At 48.0% G+C, this 14,343-nt stretch overlaps 1 protein-coding gene across 1 annotated transcript; it reads right to left on the bottom strand.

The window, feature by feature from the left end:
- Nucleotides 1-5,230: 5,230 nt before the first annotated feature.
- On the bottom strand, nucleotides 5,231-7,127 carry SPDYC (speedy/RINGO cell cycle regulator family member C). Its single transcript, XM_035723145.1, has 7 exons — nucleotides 6,986-7,127; nucleotides 6,671-6,729; nucleotides 6,311-6,396; nucleotides 6,035-6,206; nucleotides 5,612-5,951; nucleotides 5,462-5,474; nucleotides 5,231-5,375 (listed from the first exon to the last, which is right to left on the bottom strand). The coding sequence occupies exons 1-7, from the start codon at nucleotides 7,125-7,127 to the stop codon at nucleotides 5,231-5,233; spliced, it is 957 nt and encodes a 318-aa protein (XP_035579038.1).
- Between the last annotated feature and the right edge of the window lie 7,216 nt (nucleotides 7,128-14,343).

Raw genomic sequence — 14,343 nt, 5'->3', positions numbered from 1 at the left:
ATTCAGAATGCCATCACTACTTTGGAAAACAGTTTGTCAGTTTCTTAAACATATATTTAGCAATAAATAAAAGTGACCTATCAAGCTACAGAAAGGTGGTGGAATCCCAAATACCTATTGCTCAGTAGAATAAGCCAGAAAAAAGCTATATAGTATACAATTCCAACTATATGACATTCTGTAAAAGGCAAAACTAGAGATAGTAAAAAAAAGATCAGTGGTTGCCAGGGGTTTGCGGGAGGAGGGGAGGGACGAATAGATGGAACACAGGACATTTCTAGGGCAGTGAAATTTGTGTATGATATTATAATGGTAGATACATGATATTATGCATTTGTCAAACCCATAGAACATACAACATTAAGAGTAAATCCTAATGTAAACTATGGACTCTAGTTAATAATACTAATGTATCCATATTGGCTCATCAGCTGCAACAAATATACCACACTCTTGGAAGATACTAATACGAGGAGAAACAATGTGACGAAGAGGGGGTATATGCGAATTCTCTGTATTTTCTCAGTCATTTTTCTGTAAACCTAAAACTGCTCTAAAAAAATAGTCTATCTTGGGGTGCCTGGGTGGCTTAGTCGGTTAAGTGACTGCCTCTGGCTTGGTCCATGATCCCAGGGACCTGGGATCGAGCCCCATGTAGGACTCCCTGCTCAGTGGGGAAGTCTTGCTTTTCCCCCTCCCCCTGCTCATGCTCTCTCTTGCTCACTGTCTCTGTTTCAAATAAATAAATAAAATCTTAAAAAAAAAGTCTATCTTAAAAAAAGAAAAAACTTATACCTACATATTAAACATAAACCTATCATATAGGACCCATTATTCGACTCCTAAGCATTTACCCAAGAGAAATAAAAGTATATGTCCACGCAAAGACTTGTGTTCATAGCTTTTTTTTTGGTCGTCGAATGATCCTTTCTTGAAATTTCCTTTGTAGCTGGGCATTCCACTGCACCACTGCTGATGTCATTTATGGTGCCACAAGGAAGGCAGCCGTCAACCCCACAGCCCACAGACTGGCAATCCCCATGATCTCTTTAATGGTTCCCAAGCGCTCTAGTTAAAGATTGGTGGGGTATCTGTCCGGCAGTGTTGACAATCTTACCAAAAGCGATGTTTCCACTGTGCTTAATGTTTTTCTGCTCTGTCTCTTGGTGGTTCCTTGAGGGTTTTGATGATCAGGGCAGAGGCAGAAGGTACCACCCCAGCCAATGAACAAAGGAATATCATAGCCTGATGAGTTATATGTATCTCACTAAATTAAATAAAATTTATTTTATGCCCCCCAAAAAAGAAGGTACCACCCCGATCGGGTTCTGTCTGTTCACTGTCATCCTCAGTCCCTTGTAATCACCAGTTGCTTTTGGCAATGTCATCTCCAGTCTTCTGGGGAGACAGACCCCAGGGGCCAGTCTTGGGGGCCAGGGCTGATGTGGCACTGACCTCCCCACCCCTGCACCTCCGGTATACAATTTTTATTTCCTTGGGGTCAAACTTAGGCAGCAGGGTGGAGATGGCTAGAGCCAGGTGATGCCAGATTCGGGACTAGCAAAGAAGTTGCACCAGGGCCTCCTCAGAGCAGAGAGCTGAAAGCTATTCATAGCAATTTTAGTCATAGCAGCCCAAACTAGAACCAATCAAATCTTCGTCCGTGCATTGTGGATGGATAAACAAACAATGGTTTACATATATAATAGAATATTATCCAGCAATAAAAAGGAACAATAGATGAATCTCAGAATACTTATAACAAATGTAAGAAGCCAGACAAGAATTCATATTATATAATTCCACTTATTTGAAAAGTCTAGAAAAAGGATGCCAATTTAGTGATAGAAAGCAGATCAGTGGTTACCTAGGGGTGAGGTTGGGGGGGCTGGCAGGTGGGAAAGCGTGGAGGGAAGGATTACCAAGGGGCTTGAAGAAACTTTTGGGGGATGGACATGTTCATTATCTTGATTATGGTAATGGTTTCATGGGTGTATACATGTCAAAACAAAATGTATATTTTCAATGTGTGTGGTTTATTGAATGTCAACCAGACCTCAATAAACCTGTTAAAAACAAATAGGATTTGGAGCGCCTGGCTGGCTCAGTTGGTAGAGCATGTGACTCTTGATCTTGGGGTTGTAAGTTCAAGCCCTGTGTGGGGTATAGAGATTATTTAAAAAAATCAATCTTAAAAAAAGCCCAACAACACGAACAGGGCTTAATTAGGGTTGGAGATGGCTCTTGGAACACAGTAGGGGATCAAAGGCAACTCTAAACCCTTGATCTGGCTTGACAACCTGAGTGGATTAAAGAGGCAGAGGGGACTCACCAAGCCAGGGGGACAGTGCAAGACCTTTGGGAACATTTCCTCCAAGCAGAGGGGCCCAAGGAGGGAACATAGAGGTACAAATTTGGGAGTCACTGGCCACTGGTGCCACGTGAAAGATGCAGAGATCAGGAGACAGGCACTTTACTCTGGATACAAAGATACTTTATAAAGATGTCAGTTCAACTTAAAGCAATCTATAGATGTATCACAGTTAATATTCTAACTGATCAGGGGAGGCTAGAAAAGCTGATTTGAGGTCCATATGGAAAGTTAAACAAGCAAGAGTAGCCAGGAAACTTCTGAAAACAAAGGGAAATCAGTGGAGACTAACTCTACCAGATATTAAAACATAATAAATCCATAATTAGATGTAATAATTAAAGAGGGGTACTGACACATATAGATCATTGGAAGTTAGAAAAATCTAGAAGTGGGGGCACCTAGGTGGCTCAGTCAGTTAAGCGTCCGTCTCTTGATCTCAACTCAGGTCTTGATCTTAGAGTCGTGAGTTCAAGCCCCACATTGGGCTTCATGCTAGGAGTGGAGCTTACGTAAAAAAAAAAGAAAAAGGAAAAAGAAAAATCTAGAAGTAGATCCAAATGCACATAGGAATTTTAGTATTTAATATAGCATTTCAAATCTGTTGAGAAAAGATGAGTTTTTAAATAAAAGGCATTAGGAAAAATGGGAAGGAATTTTGCAGATGATAAGTTCCAGATGAACTCAAGATTTGAATGTAAAAAATGAAAATAAAAATGTAGCCAAGAGCTAAGGGAGAAGATTCTTTAGTCATCTCAGTGTGGAAAAGGTCTTTTTAACTATGACACAAAACCCAGAAGCCACAAAAAAAGCTTATTTTCCTACATTAAAAAATCTGCCCAGCAAAGTCAGCAAGAAACTGAAGAAAATACAATTGACATCTTGAAGGGCTATTTTTCTCGCAAACCCTTATATGTCAGTCAGAAACCAAAAATGGGGAAAACAGGCAAATAGGGTTGTTCACAGAAAAGAAGACAAACAGCTCTTAATTGTATGAACTTGAACTCACTCTAAAGAAGAAAACATGAAAATTAGAACTTCACCAAGAGACCATTTTCCACTTAGCAGTTTGGCAAAGATAAAAATTCTGGTATGTCACTGATAGATGATTGTTCTGGAAAACAGCCTTCATATATACTGCTGGACGTGGGGCTCAGTATGGGCATGACCTCTATAGAGGGACATTTGGCAAAAATTGTAAAAATGACTATTTGGATGTGGCCTTGGGGCAATTCTTCTAGGAATTCCTACTACAGATATCTTTTCACATTTGAATAATGATGTCCTTACAAAGTCTTGGTGACTCTCTGTAGGACTGTTTGGAATAGCAGAACTCTGGAAGCAATTTAAATGTCAATGGATAAGGAACAAGCTACATTTTGGTACATCTACGAAGAGGAATACCATACAGCCGTCTAAAGGAATATATGGCTAAGGAACCATCTTCAGACCTGGGGTGCCCAAAACCCCTTCCTCAGGTTTGCTCCTTTAGTAGAATGACTCACAGAACTTGGGAAAGTACTTTACTTATGAGTTTTATTTTAAAAGATACAACACTGAAGCAGCCAAATAAAAGATGTGCCTAGGGCAAGGACGGGCTGGGAGGGGTGCAGAGCTTCTGTGCCCTCTCTAGGCAGCCCACCCTCCCAGCACCTGTGTCCCCCAATCCAGAACGGCTCCAATTTCCAGACCTCCTCTCCTCCCTGGAGGTGGTGGGGAAGCTGAAAGTTTCTGCTCTTGATTGGTCTTTCTGGGGTAAGTAGGGGCTCCACCCTGAGTCACTTCATTAGCCTGAACTCAGGTGTGGCTCAAAGGGGCTCATTGTGAATAACAAAATTCACTCCTGTGACTCAGAACATTGTAAGGGTTTTAGTAACTCTGTGCCAGGAACGGGGACAAAGACCAAATCCATACATTTTTTTTTTTTAATCACACCACATTTGGCTGTGTATGCTTATATTCTTTCTCTGGAAGGACATAAGCTATTAGTTTTATTGCTTCCAGGGAGGGGAACTGGGGGTAGGAGGTGACCCTTGGTTCAAAATTTAAAACATACATGTGAATATATTATCTCTTTGAAAAACAAATTAAAAGTACTTTGTAGCCCTTGTCTTGGCTTCCAATGCCCTCAATCTCCCGGCTTTCTCACTTCCATGCTTCCTGGGAGCCATTCAGAGAGTGTGCAGGGGAATGGTGTGCAGATCCACTTGTCGGACACCACCCCCCCCCTCCATGGACTTCACCAGCTTCAGTTCCAGCCACTTCCCAAACACACCCTCCCCTCCAGACTTTCCCCAGCCAGCCATTCCCTCTACTGGTAACACCCAGGGCTTGCATCTGAGCTCCATTCTTGAGAAAGTTCTAAACACATCTAGGATTAACGCACTCAAACCTCAGAACAGGGGTGCCTGAGTGGCTCAGTTGGTTAAGCATCTGCCTTCAGCTGAGGTCATGATCCCAGGGTCCTGGGATTGAGTCCCACCTCGGGCTCCTTGCTCTACGGGGAGTCTGGTTCTCCCTCTCCCTCTGCTGCTCCCCCTGCTCGTGCTGTCTTTGAATAAAATCTTTAAAAAAAAAAAAATACCTCTTCTCATTCAACCTCATCGACACTATGTAGATTTCATCATTCATAAGTGAAGTCATAGAGGGGAAACTGAGGCTCGGGATGACTGGTCATCATTGGAAAGGGGAATTGTTATTACAGAGCCTGTGCTCATGAGTCTCCATCACTGGTACCTAACTTGGCAGACCCCCCTCTCCTCCCATTCCCTCCCTAACCCTACCCTGGGTCAAGGAGCCAGGCCAGGGCCTAAGCATAGTCGGTGTCCTATAGACACGAGTTTATTAGAGGGGCCAGGGTCAGAGTGGGTACATTTGGGAGGAGGTGACAGGGGGCCTGGGCAGCTCTGCCAGCCTGATGGCAATAATGCAGAAGGCCGGGGGCGGGGGGGGCGCAGCCAGTGGGGCTTGGGTCAGCAGGTGAGCAGGTGGGCTACTCTTCACCCTGCAAGTGTCAGTGCCCAGAGCATGGTGGGGGCTTCGGGAAGACTGGGGATAAAGAACAAAGAGAGGCTCAGAGAGGAATCTTACCAAGTGCACACAGCTAGGAGGTGGCAGAGCTGGGACAGGTACCCAGGCCTGCTGGACCCCAGGTCCTGTGCCCCTCCTTCTCATTCTGTCAGGCCCCACACCTGCCTCCTAGCCTCCCAAGCCCAGCCCCAGCTGCTGTCCTCAACTCACTGTGGAGACTGTAGGTGCCTGGCTCCAGTTGCAGTTGAGGGGGCGGGATGATAAGGAAGCCCCCCACCAAGGAGTCTTCAGCCACTGAGAGACAAGCTTGGAGGGGAGGGCAATGCCAGTCAGGGGTTGGGGAAGGGCACTTGGTTAAGACAGGCAAGGGGCGGGGCTGGTGGTGGCAGTGGCTGTGGGAAGGGGGCCAGCCACAGAGGGAACAGTGAGGTGGCGAGAGGCTGGGGGGCCCGGGGAGGGGGACCCGGGCCTTTGGACCCCTCTGAGCCCCACCATGCTGGGGGCGCCGCTCTCGAGTCCAGGCCCAGTGGGACCGCTCCTTGGCCATGACCTGGCGTGAGTAGAGTGCATAGTAAATGGGGGCGGGAGGTCCAGCCTTGTGCCCCCCACCCCAGGATGATGGTGGGGCCTCACCTCCTCACAGCACTCGCGGCTCACCATGGCCCGGAAGCCCATCCGGGCCCACAGATTATCCCTTTGATGCAGGAAGTCTGACACCCGGAGATGCCAATCTTTTCCCAGGGCCCACAGAAAAATCACACATTTGGGGTCCTCTACATCCTCCTCCATGTCATTGGCGAGAAACCTGGCCGTGGAGGCGGGGGGCAGAGAGCAGAGGCCATAAGCATCTGGCCTGCCCCATTCCACAACTCCCAGCTAGCGTCTCTACCACCTGCCCTGGCCACTCACAGAGCCAGAAACAAGTTGCTGTGGGTGTACTCGCTGAGCTTCAGGTTGGCACGCCGGAAGTAGACCAGCACCATGGCCAGAAGATACTGCAAATACAGAAAGGGGGAGAATTACAGTGAGGCACGGGGGAGAGGCAATTGCACCAGGCCCACTCGCTCCCAAGGAAGCGGGGGTGTGAATCAGAAAACCCAGGAGAATTGCCTGGGGCGGGGCGGGGCGGGGCGGGGGGGCAGGGCGCAAAGATTTAAAAGGGAGGTGCTCCCTCCACCAGACCGGGAGGCCCAGTGAAATAGCCTTCAAGCCCCACGAATTCAGACTGCCCCAAGTGACTCCCGGCCTCTACTCCCCGTGTCACCTCACCTTATCCGAAATCTGGAAACAGGGATCTTTGGAAAGGAATTCCTGGAGGAAACTGTGCTCTGCAGTATAGAGGAGATGGTGGACTGGGGTTACCACCAGCCCCCACAAGACAAGAGTGGCATCAGAGTTCCAAAGCCCAAGCCTCCACCGATCCCACATTCTGCCAGGACCCCTCCCTTCCCCTTGCCAAACTGGGGTCACCTGAGAAGGGAAAGGACAGAGGTTTGAGAGGCGTACACGGCTGGGCAGGTGAGACCCCACCTCTCCCGTCGACTTCACGCAGGGGCTTCAATGCCAGCCCCCAAGTGAACTCACCCAGCAGGCTGAGAAAGGCCTGGAGCTCCTGGTGCCGGCGCTGATGGACAGACCCACTCCCCCCACCTTGACGGCTCCAGCCCCCCAGCTTCACCTGGGTGGCAACCACGGGAACAGTGGCCAAGTCTTGAGTGTCACTCATCTCACAGCGGGAGGGGGGGGGGGGACGGCCTGTAGAGAAAGCAGCCTCAGGATTTAGGACCTACCCCCTCGCCCCCCCCAAATCGAGGGGGTTGATGAGGCTGGCCTGACACAGGACCTCCAGAAGGTGGAGACTTGGGGTGGGGGGCGGGGCGGTGCTGGGAGCAGACAGAAACTGGCTTATGTGTGGGGTGAGGCCAGAAAAGCAGCAGAGTTCCTGGAGGATGAGCCCCCCCCCCGCCCCCGCATCCTGGCACCCCAGGCCTGGCCAGGGAGGAAGCAGAGCATCAACAGGCCCACTGAAGGCCTCCTAAGTGCCTGGGGCTGTGCTAAATTCTTTAAGGGCATTATTTCACTTCATCCCGGGAGTGGGTCTAGGCCAATACCCATTTTGCAAACACGGAAGCTGAAGCGTGGAAGTCTTGTCACAGCTACTTAAAAGGTGGGGCCGGCCTGACCCCCAAAGCCAAAGAGTTTAATTGCTCCTCTGCCCCCCCCAACTCCCAAATACCCCCTCACTCCACACCAAAGCGGCATATTTGGAAGGACCACCAACCCCTTTCTTCACGGAGAGGAAACTGAGGCCCAGAGGGGAGATGTTATTAGACATGTACCTGAGGTGGGGCGACCTCAAAATTTTCAAGCTACGGGGAGAGACGCCACCCACGGGGCTCAGAAGTTGCCGCCCACCACCCTGTGGCCAACCTGGGGTCCTCCATCTAGGCTCCCACAAGCAGCCCACCCTCCTCCTCCTCCAAAACGCCTCACCTGAGCTAGGGGATTACCTACAGCTATGACTCCTCGCGCCCAGGGACTACGTTTATAAAGCCCTAGCGCTGCTCCGCCCCCGCAGCCCTCCACCAATCAGGCCCCTTCCTGGGGAGGGGGTGGGGCTTTGGGCCATCACCACCCACCTCTACCTGGAGTGAACTTGGTCTCCACATTCGCCTCCCAGCTGCGGCCCCCCAAGGTAAGAGCTTCTCCAACATTTCACCACCTGCAAGAGGAGTAAAGGCAGGCCAGCGGGACCCCAGGGCCGGAATGGCAACACGCTCCCCTCCCCACCTCTTTCTTAAAGGTGAAGCCAAGGTGCAGGCCGGAAAGGAGGCCTGGGCACGATAAACTGATTGTGTCTTGGTGGGACAGGGTCGCTGGTTGGGTCTCTGTTTCAGATCCAGGAACCTCAAAACCTAGGAGCCAGAGAGGAGAATGTCTTGGCATAAGATTTCCCAGAGTCCGCATCCCCCTCCCAAGATCCTTTAGTGGCAGGGGGAGCCTAGCCAGTGGCTCCAAGGTGGGAGAGGAGGCCTTTGCTAAAGACCAGCAAGCCCCTCCCCCTCACCTCCCCACCCCTCTAGCTGGGTGCAGACCTTAAGCCTTGCTGTGCTCACTGGTTCATTTACTCTCTCTACAGTCCTATGGGACAGTCACCATCTGCATTACCTTCTACTTTTAATAGGTGACACTTGGGTTTCCCCCCCTTTTTTATCGTGATAAAATACACATACCATACAATTTACTACCTTAGCCATTTTTACGTTGGGTAGATTTAAGTACATTCATATTGTTGTGCAACCATCACCACCACCCATCTCCGAAACTCTTCATCTTGCAAAACTGGGTGTCTATGCCTATTAAACAGTCACCCCCCCATTTCCCCTCCCCCAGTCCAGGGCAACCACCAAGCTGCTTTCTGTGTGTGAATTCACCTCCTACAAGTGGAATTACACAGGAGTTGTCTCTTTGTGACCGGCTTATTTCGCTTAGCATGTCCTCAGGGTTCATCCATGCCCTGGCATATGTCAGGATTCCCTTCCTTTTTAAGGCTGAATAATATCCCATTCCACGTATAGACCACAGTTTGCTTATCCATTCATCCATCCTTGGACACTTAGGCTATTTCCCTATCCTGGCTCTGGTGAATAAGTAAGCCATGAACATAGGTGTACAAATATCTCGAGACCTTGCTTTGAGGTATACACTGAGAAGTGGAATTGCTGGATCAGGAGATAACTCTATGTTTAATATTTTGAGGAAGCGGGCGCCTGGGTGGCTCAGTTGGTTAAGCGACTGCCTTCAGCTCCGGTCATGATCCTGGAGTCCCGGGATCGAGTCCCACATCGGGCTCCCTGCTCAGCAGGGAGTCTGCTTCTCCCTCTGACCCTCTTCCCTCTCGTGCTCTCTGTCTCTCATTCTCTCTCTCTCTCAAATAAATAAATAAATAAAATCTTTAAAAAAATATTTTGAGGGGGACGCCTGGGTGGCTCAGTTGGTTAAGCGACTGCCTTCGGCTCAGGTCATGATCCTGGAGTCCCGGGATCGAGTCCCGCATCGGGCTCCCTGCTTGGCGGGGAGTCTGCTTCTCCCTCTGACCCTCTTCCCTCTCATGCTCTCTCTCATTCTCTGTCTCTCAAATAAATAAATAAAATCTTTAAAAAAAAAATTTTGAGGAAGCATCAAATTGTTTCCTTTGAGAGGCGTGCACAGCGACGGCACCATTTTGCAGTCCCACAATCGGCCGACAAGGGTTCTAACTTCTCCACATTGTTGCCAACACTTGTTATTTTGTGTTTTGTTGATAGTAGCCATCCTAATGAGTGTGAGGTGGTGACGCGTGACTTTTAAAATATGTATTTAGGGGCGCCTGGGTGGCTCAGTTGGTTGAGTGTCTGCCTTTTGCTCAGGTCATGGTTCCAGGGTCCTGGGATCAAGCCCCGCATCGGGCTCCCTGCTCTGCGGGAAGCCTGCTTCTCCCTCTCCCACTCCCCCCACTTGTGTTCCCTCTCTCTCTGTGCCTCTCTCTGTCAAATAAATAAATAAAATCTTAAAAAAATAAAAAATGAGGGCGCCTGGGTGGCTCAGATGGTTAAGCGTCTGCCTTCAGCTCAGGTCATGATCCTGGAGTCCTGGGATCGAGTCCCGCATCAGGCTCCCCGCTCCTTGGGAGCCTGCTTCTCCCTCTGCTTCTCTCTCTCTCTCTCTCTTCCTGTCTCTCATGAATAAATAAATAAAATCTTTAAAAAAATAATAAAAATAAAAAAAATAAAAAATGAGAAAAAGATCTGAACAGAAAATTCACCAAATAAAAGACATGAAAATCTTTTCCAAATATATGAAAAAATGTTCAAACTCACTTAAAAGAAATAAAATCAAAACACCAAAACACCCATCAGATTGAGAGGGGAGTCTGCTTCTCCCTCTCCCTCTGTGATCTCTTGCTCTCGCTCTCTCTCAAATAAATAGATAAAATCTTTTTTAAAAATAAAATAAGGGGCGCCTGGGTGTCTCAGCTGTTAAGCTTCTGCCTTCAGCTCAGGTCATGATCCCAGGGTCCTGGGATCGAGCCCCGCTTTGGGCTCCCTGCTCAGCGGGAAGCCTGCTTCTCCCTCTCCCATTCCCCCTGCTTGTGTTCCCTCTCTTGCTGTGTCTTCTCTGTCAAATAAATAAATGAAATGTTAAAAATAAATAAAAAATAAAAATAAAATAAAATAAAATACATATTTAATAGAAATGGAGGCCAGAAAGAAGTTGAATCATTTATGCTCAAAGTAACCACATAAGGGGGCTCAAGTTACGTGACCAACACATCTGCCCCTGGAAGGTCAGTTTTGTGGTTCTCACTGACATTTTTCAGATGGGAAACTGAGGCTCAGGGCCTCAGCCTGCTGACATTTTAATGTGGCTGGACCAGGTGGGTGGTGAGCACAGGGCCAGGTTTGGAGCCCAGGTCCGCAGACCTCAGAAGACCTTCCTCTGACCTGGCTGCTCTTCACTGGTTGGACACCCAGCAGCCGTCTCTGCTTTGCTCCCAGTCTCAGGCTTTGACCCTGGGTGCCAGTGTGAATTTTCATTCCTGGGAACTGCCCCTCCTGTTTTGTGTCCCTCCATCTCTGTTGGTTTCTGAGTCCCTTAATCTCTTGATCTCTCTGTCTCTCAATCTCTTTGCATTTCTTTTTTTTTTTAAAGATTTATTTATTTATTTGAGAGAGTGAGAATGAGAGAGAGAGAGTACATGAGAGGGGAGGAGGGTCAGAGGGAGAAGCAGACTCCCTGCTGAGCAGGGAGCCCCCGATGTGGGACTCGATCCTGGGACTCCAGGATCATGACCTGAGCCGAAGGCAGTCGCTTAACCAACTGAGCCACCCAGGTGCCCAATCTCTTTGCATTTCTGGGTATCTGGGTGTTTTGGGGTCTCTTGGTGTCTCTGTGTCTCAGAGTTTTTTGGTGTCTCTGGATCTCTCCAGGTCTCTCTGGATCTCTCTGGGTCTCTGATATCTCTGAGTCTTTTGGCCTCTCTGGGTCTGTGGGTCTCTTTGATGTTCTAGGTCTTTTTGTCTCTCTCTGGCTGTCTTTGTCTCTCTGGATCTCTCTCAGTCTCTGGGTCTCTATGCATCTCTGGATCTCTTGGTCACTCTGGGTCTCTGGACATCTCTTGGTCTCTGGGTGCCTTAGAATCTCTGGGTTTCTGAGTCTCTATGAGTGTCTCTGAATCTCTTAGTTTCTTAGTCTCTCTGGTCTGAGTCCTCTCTTTGGGGCGACCTCCCATGATCCCTGAGGCTGCTGAGCCTCTCCGACTACCCAGTCTCATCAGGCCACCCTGCTTGTGTGTGTGTGTGTGTGGAGGTGGTGGAGATCTGTGTTTCCCCTTGGGTATTTGTTGTCGGCCTCCCCTAGAAAGGAAGCTGTGACCCCCACAGTCTCCATAGCAAGCCCCCCAAACATGTCACTAAAGAGCCTGTAATTGAATCAGCTCACGTGTTCCTCACGACCACCCTACGAAGTGGATATTGTTAGTAGCCTTGTTTTACAAATGAGAACTACAACTAAACTGCAGAGTTTGGGTAGTCTCTGGGAGGTTAAGTAACTCACTGCCAGCCACGAAGCTAGTGAGTGGAGCTAGTGAGTGGAGGACCACATTTCAACCTGGCTGTCTGGCCCAGGCCCCACGTTGAAACCTAAGCCAGGGAACCTGGCTGGCTGGGTCTAGTGCTGTTTCCCGACAGAGCCTGACATAGAGAAGGTGTTCAGAATGAACGAACGAATGAATGAATGAATGAATTCCCTAGACCAACTGTGTTTTCAGCCTCTCCCCCTCAGTAAGTGGGTACAAAAAAGCCTGTGGGTGGGCTTCAGGCGCATTCCCTTCAGTGCCAGCCTTGGGCTTCCACACTCCACATTGGAGAGAATATTTTCATTTTTTATTTTGAAAGAATTTAGACTCACACAGATGTTGCTTAAAAAGTATGGAGGGGCACCTGGGTGGCTCAGTCGGTTAAGCGTCCAACTCTTGATTTTTTGGCTCTGGTCATGATCTCAGGGTCATGAGATCAAGCCCTGCATCGGGCTCTGCGCTGAGCATGGAGCCTGCTTAGGAATCTCTCTCCCTCTTCCTCTGCCCCTCCCCCACCCCCATGCCTCTCTTTAAAAAAAGGGGGGGGCACCTGGGTGGCTCAGTCATTAAGCGTCTGCCTTCGGCTTAGGTCATGATCCCAGGGTCCTGGGATCGAGCCTCACATTGGGCTGCCTGCTCCGCGGGAAGCCTGCTTCTCCTTCTCCCACTCCCCCTGCTTGTGTTCCCTCTCTCGCTGTGTCTCTGTCAAATAAATTTAAAAAATCTTTAAAAAAAAAAAAAAGGAAAAGTATGGAAAGTTTTTGTGTCCCCTTTGCCCAGCTTCCCCCAATGGTAACATCTTACATAACCAGAGAACAGTGAGAACCAGGAAATTGACACTGGTACAACAAAACTATGGACCTCATTCAGATTTCATCAGTTTTCACAAGCACTCACTCTGATTTTTTTTTTGGTGTCTGGTTCTCTAAATGTTATCACACACATGGATTGGTGTATCTACCACCCCAAGCAGGATACACAATAATTCCGTCACCCAAAGGAACTCCCTCATGATTCCTTCAGAGTCACACCCTCTGTCCCACCCCCAGCCTCGAGCAACCATTCATCTGTTATCACGTTAAGATCATTACATAATTAGAATCGTACTGTATGTGACCTTGGAGGCTGGCTTTTTCATTCAACATAATACCTTCAGACCCACCCAGGTTGCTGCATATATCAGAGGTTCATTCCTTTTTATTATTGTGGATTTTTATTACCAAGTAGTATTCCACAGTTTGGAATGGGTTGACTCCAGTGCGGGCTATTACAAATAAAGCTGCTGTGAACATTTGTGTACAGGTTTTTACATGAACATACATTTTTATTTCTCTAAGATAAACACCTAGGAGGAGTCATATGGTAAATGTATGTTTAACTTTATAAGAGACTGTGAAACTTTTTCAGAGACAATTTTGGTATTGTCAGTATTCTTTATTTTAGTCCTATGGGTTTTTTTTTTTCTTTCTTTTCACACCTTCCTAGTTACTTCTACCTATAAATGAATATGTACCTTCTCCATCATTTTTTTATTATTCTGACACCCTCTACCTATAAACTTTTGATAAATGGATTTCTAAGCAACAAATTTTAATTAAACTGTGTTATATACTTCTGTGTCTAACTACACTTACATATTTGGTTTCCTTAGTCGTGTGGTTTTAATTTGCATTTTCCTAATGGCTGATGATATTGACCATCTTTTCACGTGCTTATTTTCAGTTGTGGAGTATATTGTTGCCCCCCACCAACCACCAAAAGATATGTTGGTCACCCCACCTCCTCCATTTCCTGTGAATGTGATGTTATTTGGAAATAGGGTCTCTGCAGATGTAATCAGGTAAAGATGAGGTCATACTTGATTAGCATAAGCTCTGGTCCAATATGACTGGTGTCTTTAAAGGGGAAGAGACACAGAGACAGGTGAAAACAGACATGAGGGGCCCCTGGGTGGCTCAGCTGGTCAAACATCCGGACTTTTGGTTTTGGCTCAGGTCATGATCTCATCAGGGTCATGAGATTGAGCCCCGGGCCAGGCTCCACGCTCAGTGGGGAGTCTGCTGGAGATTCTCTCTCCCTCTCCCTCTGCCCCTCCCCCCACGTTCACTCTCACCCTCTCTTTCTCTCTCTGTCTCAAATAAGTAAATAAATAAATAAAATCTTAAAAAAAAAAAAAAAAAGACAGACACCCAGTGGGAACACAGCCAGGTAACAACAGAGGCAGAGATTGGAGTGTGCTAGCTACCAGCCAGGGAACAGCAAGGCTTGCCTGCCCCCGCCAAAGAGACGGCATGGCCCCACTAACACCTTGATTTTGGACTTCCAG

Source organism: Zalophus californianus, chromosome 11 (assembly GCF_009762305.2).
Source record: "Zalophus californianus isolate mZalCal1 chromosome 11, mZalCal1.pri.v2, whole genome shotgun sequence".
NCBI lineage: Eukaryota > Metazoa > Chordata > Mammalia > Carnivora > Otariidae > Zalophus > Zalophus californianus.
This window is presented reverse-complemented; position numbering and strand designations above follow the sequence as displayed.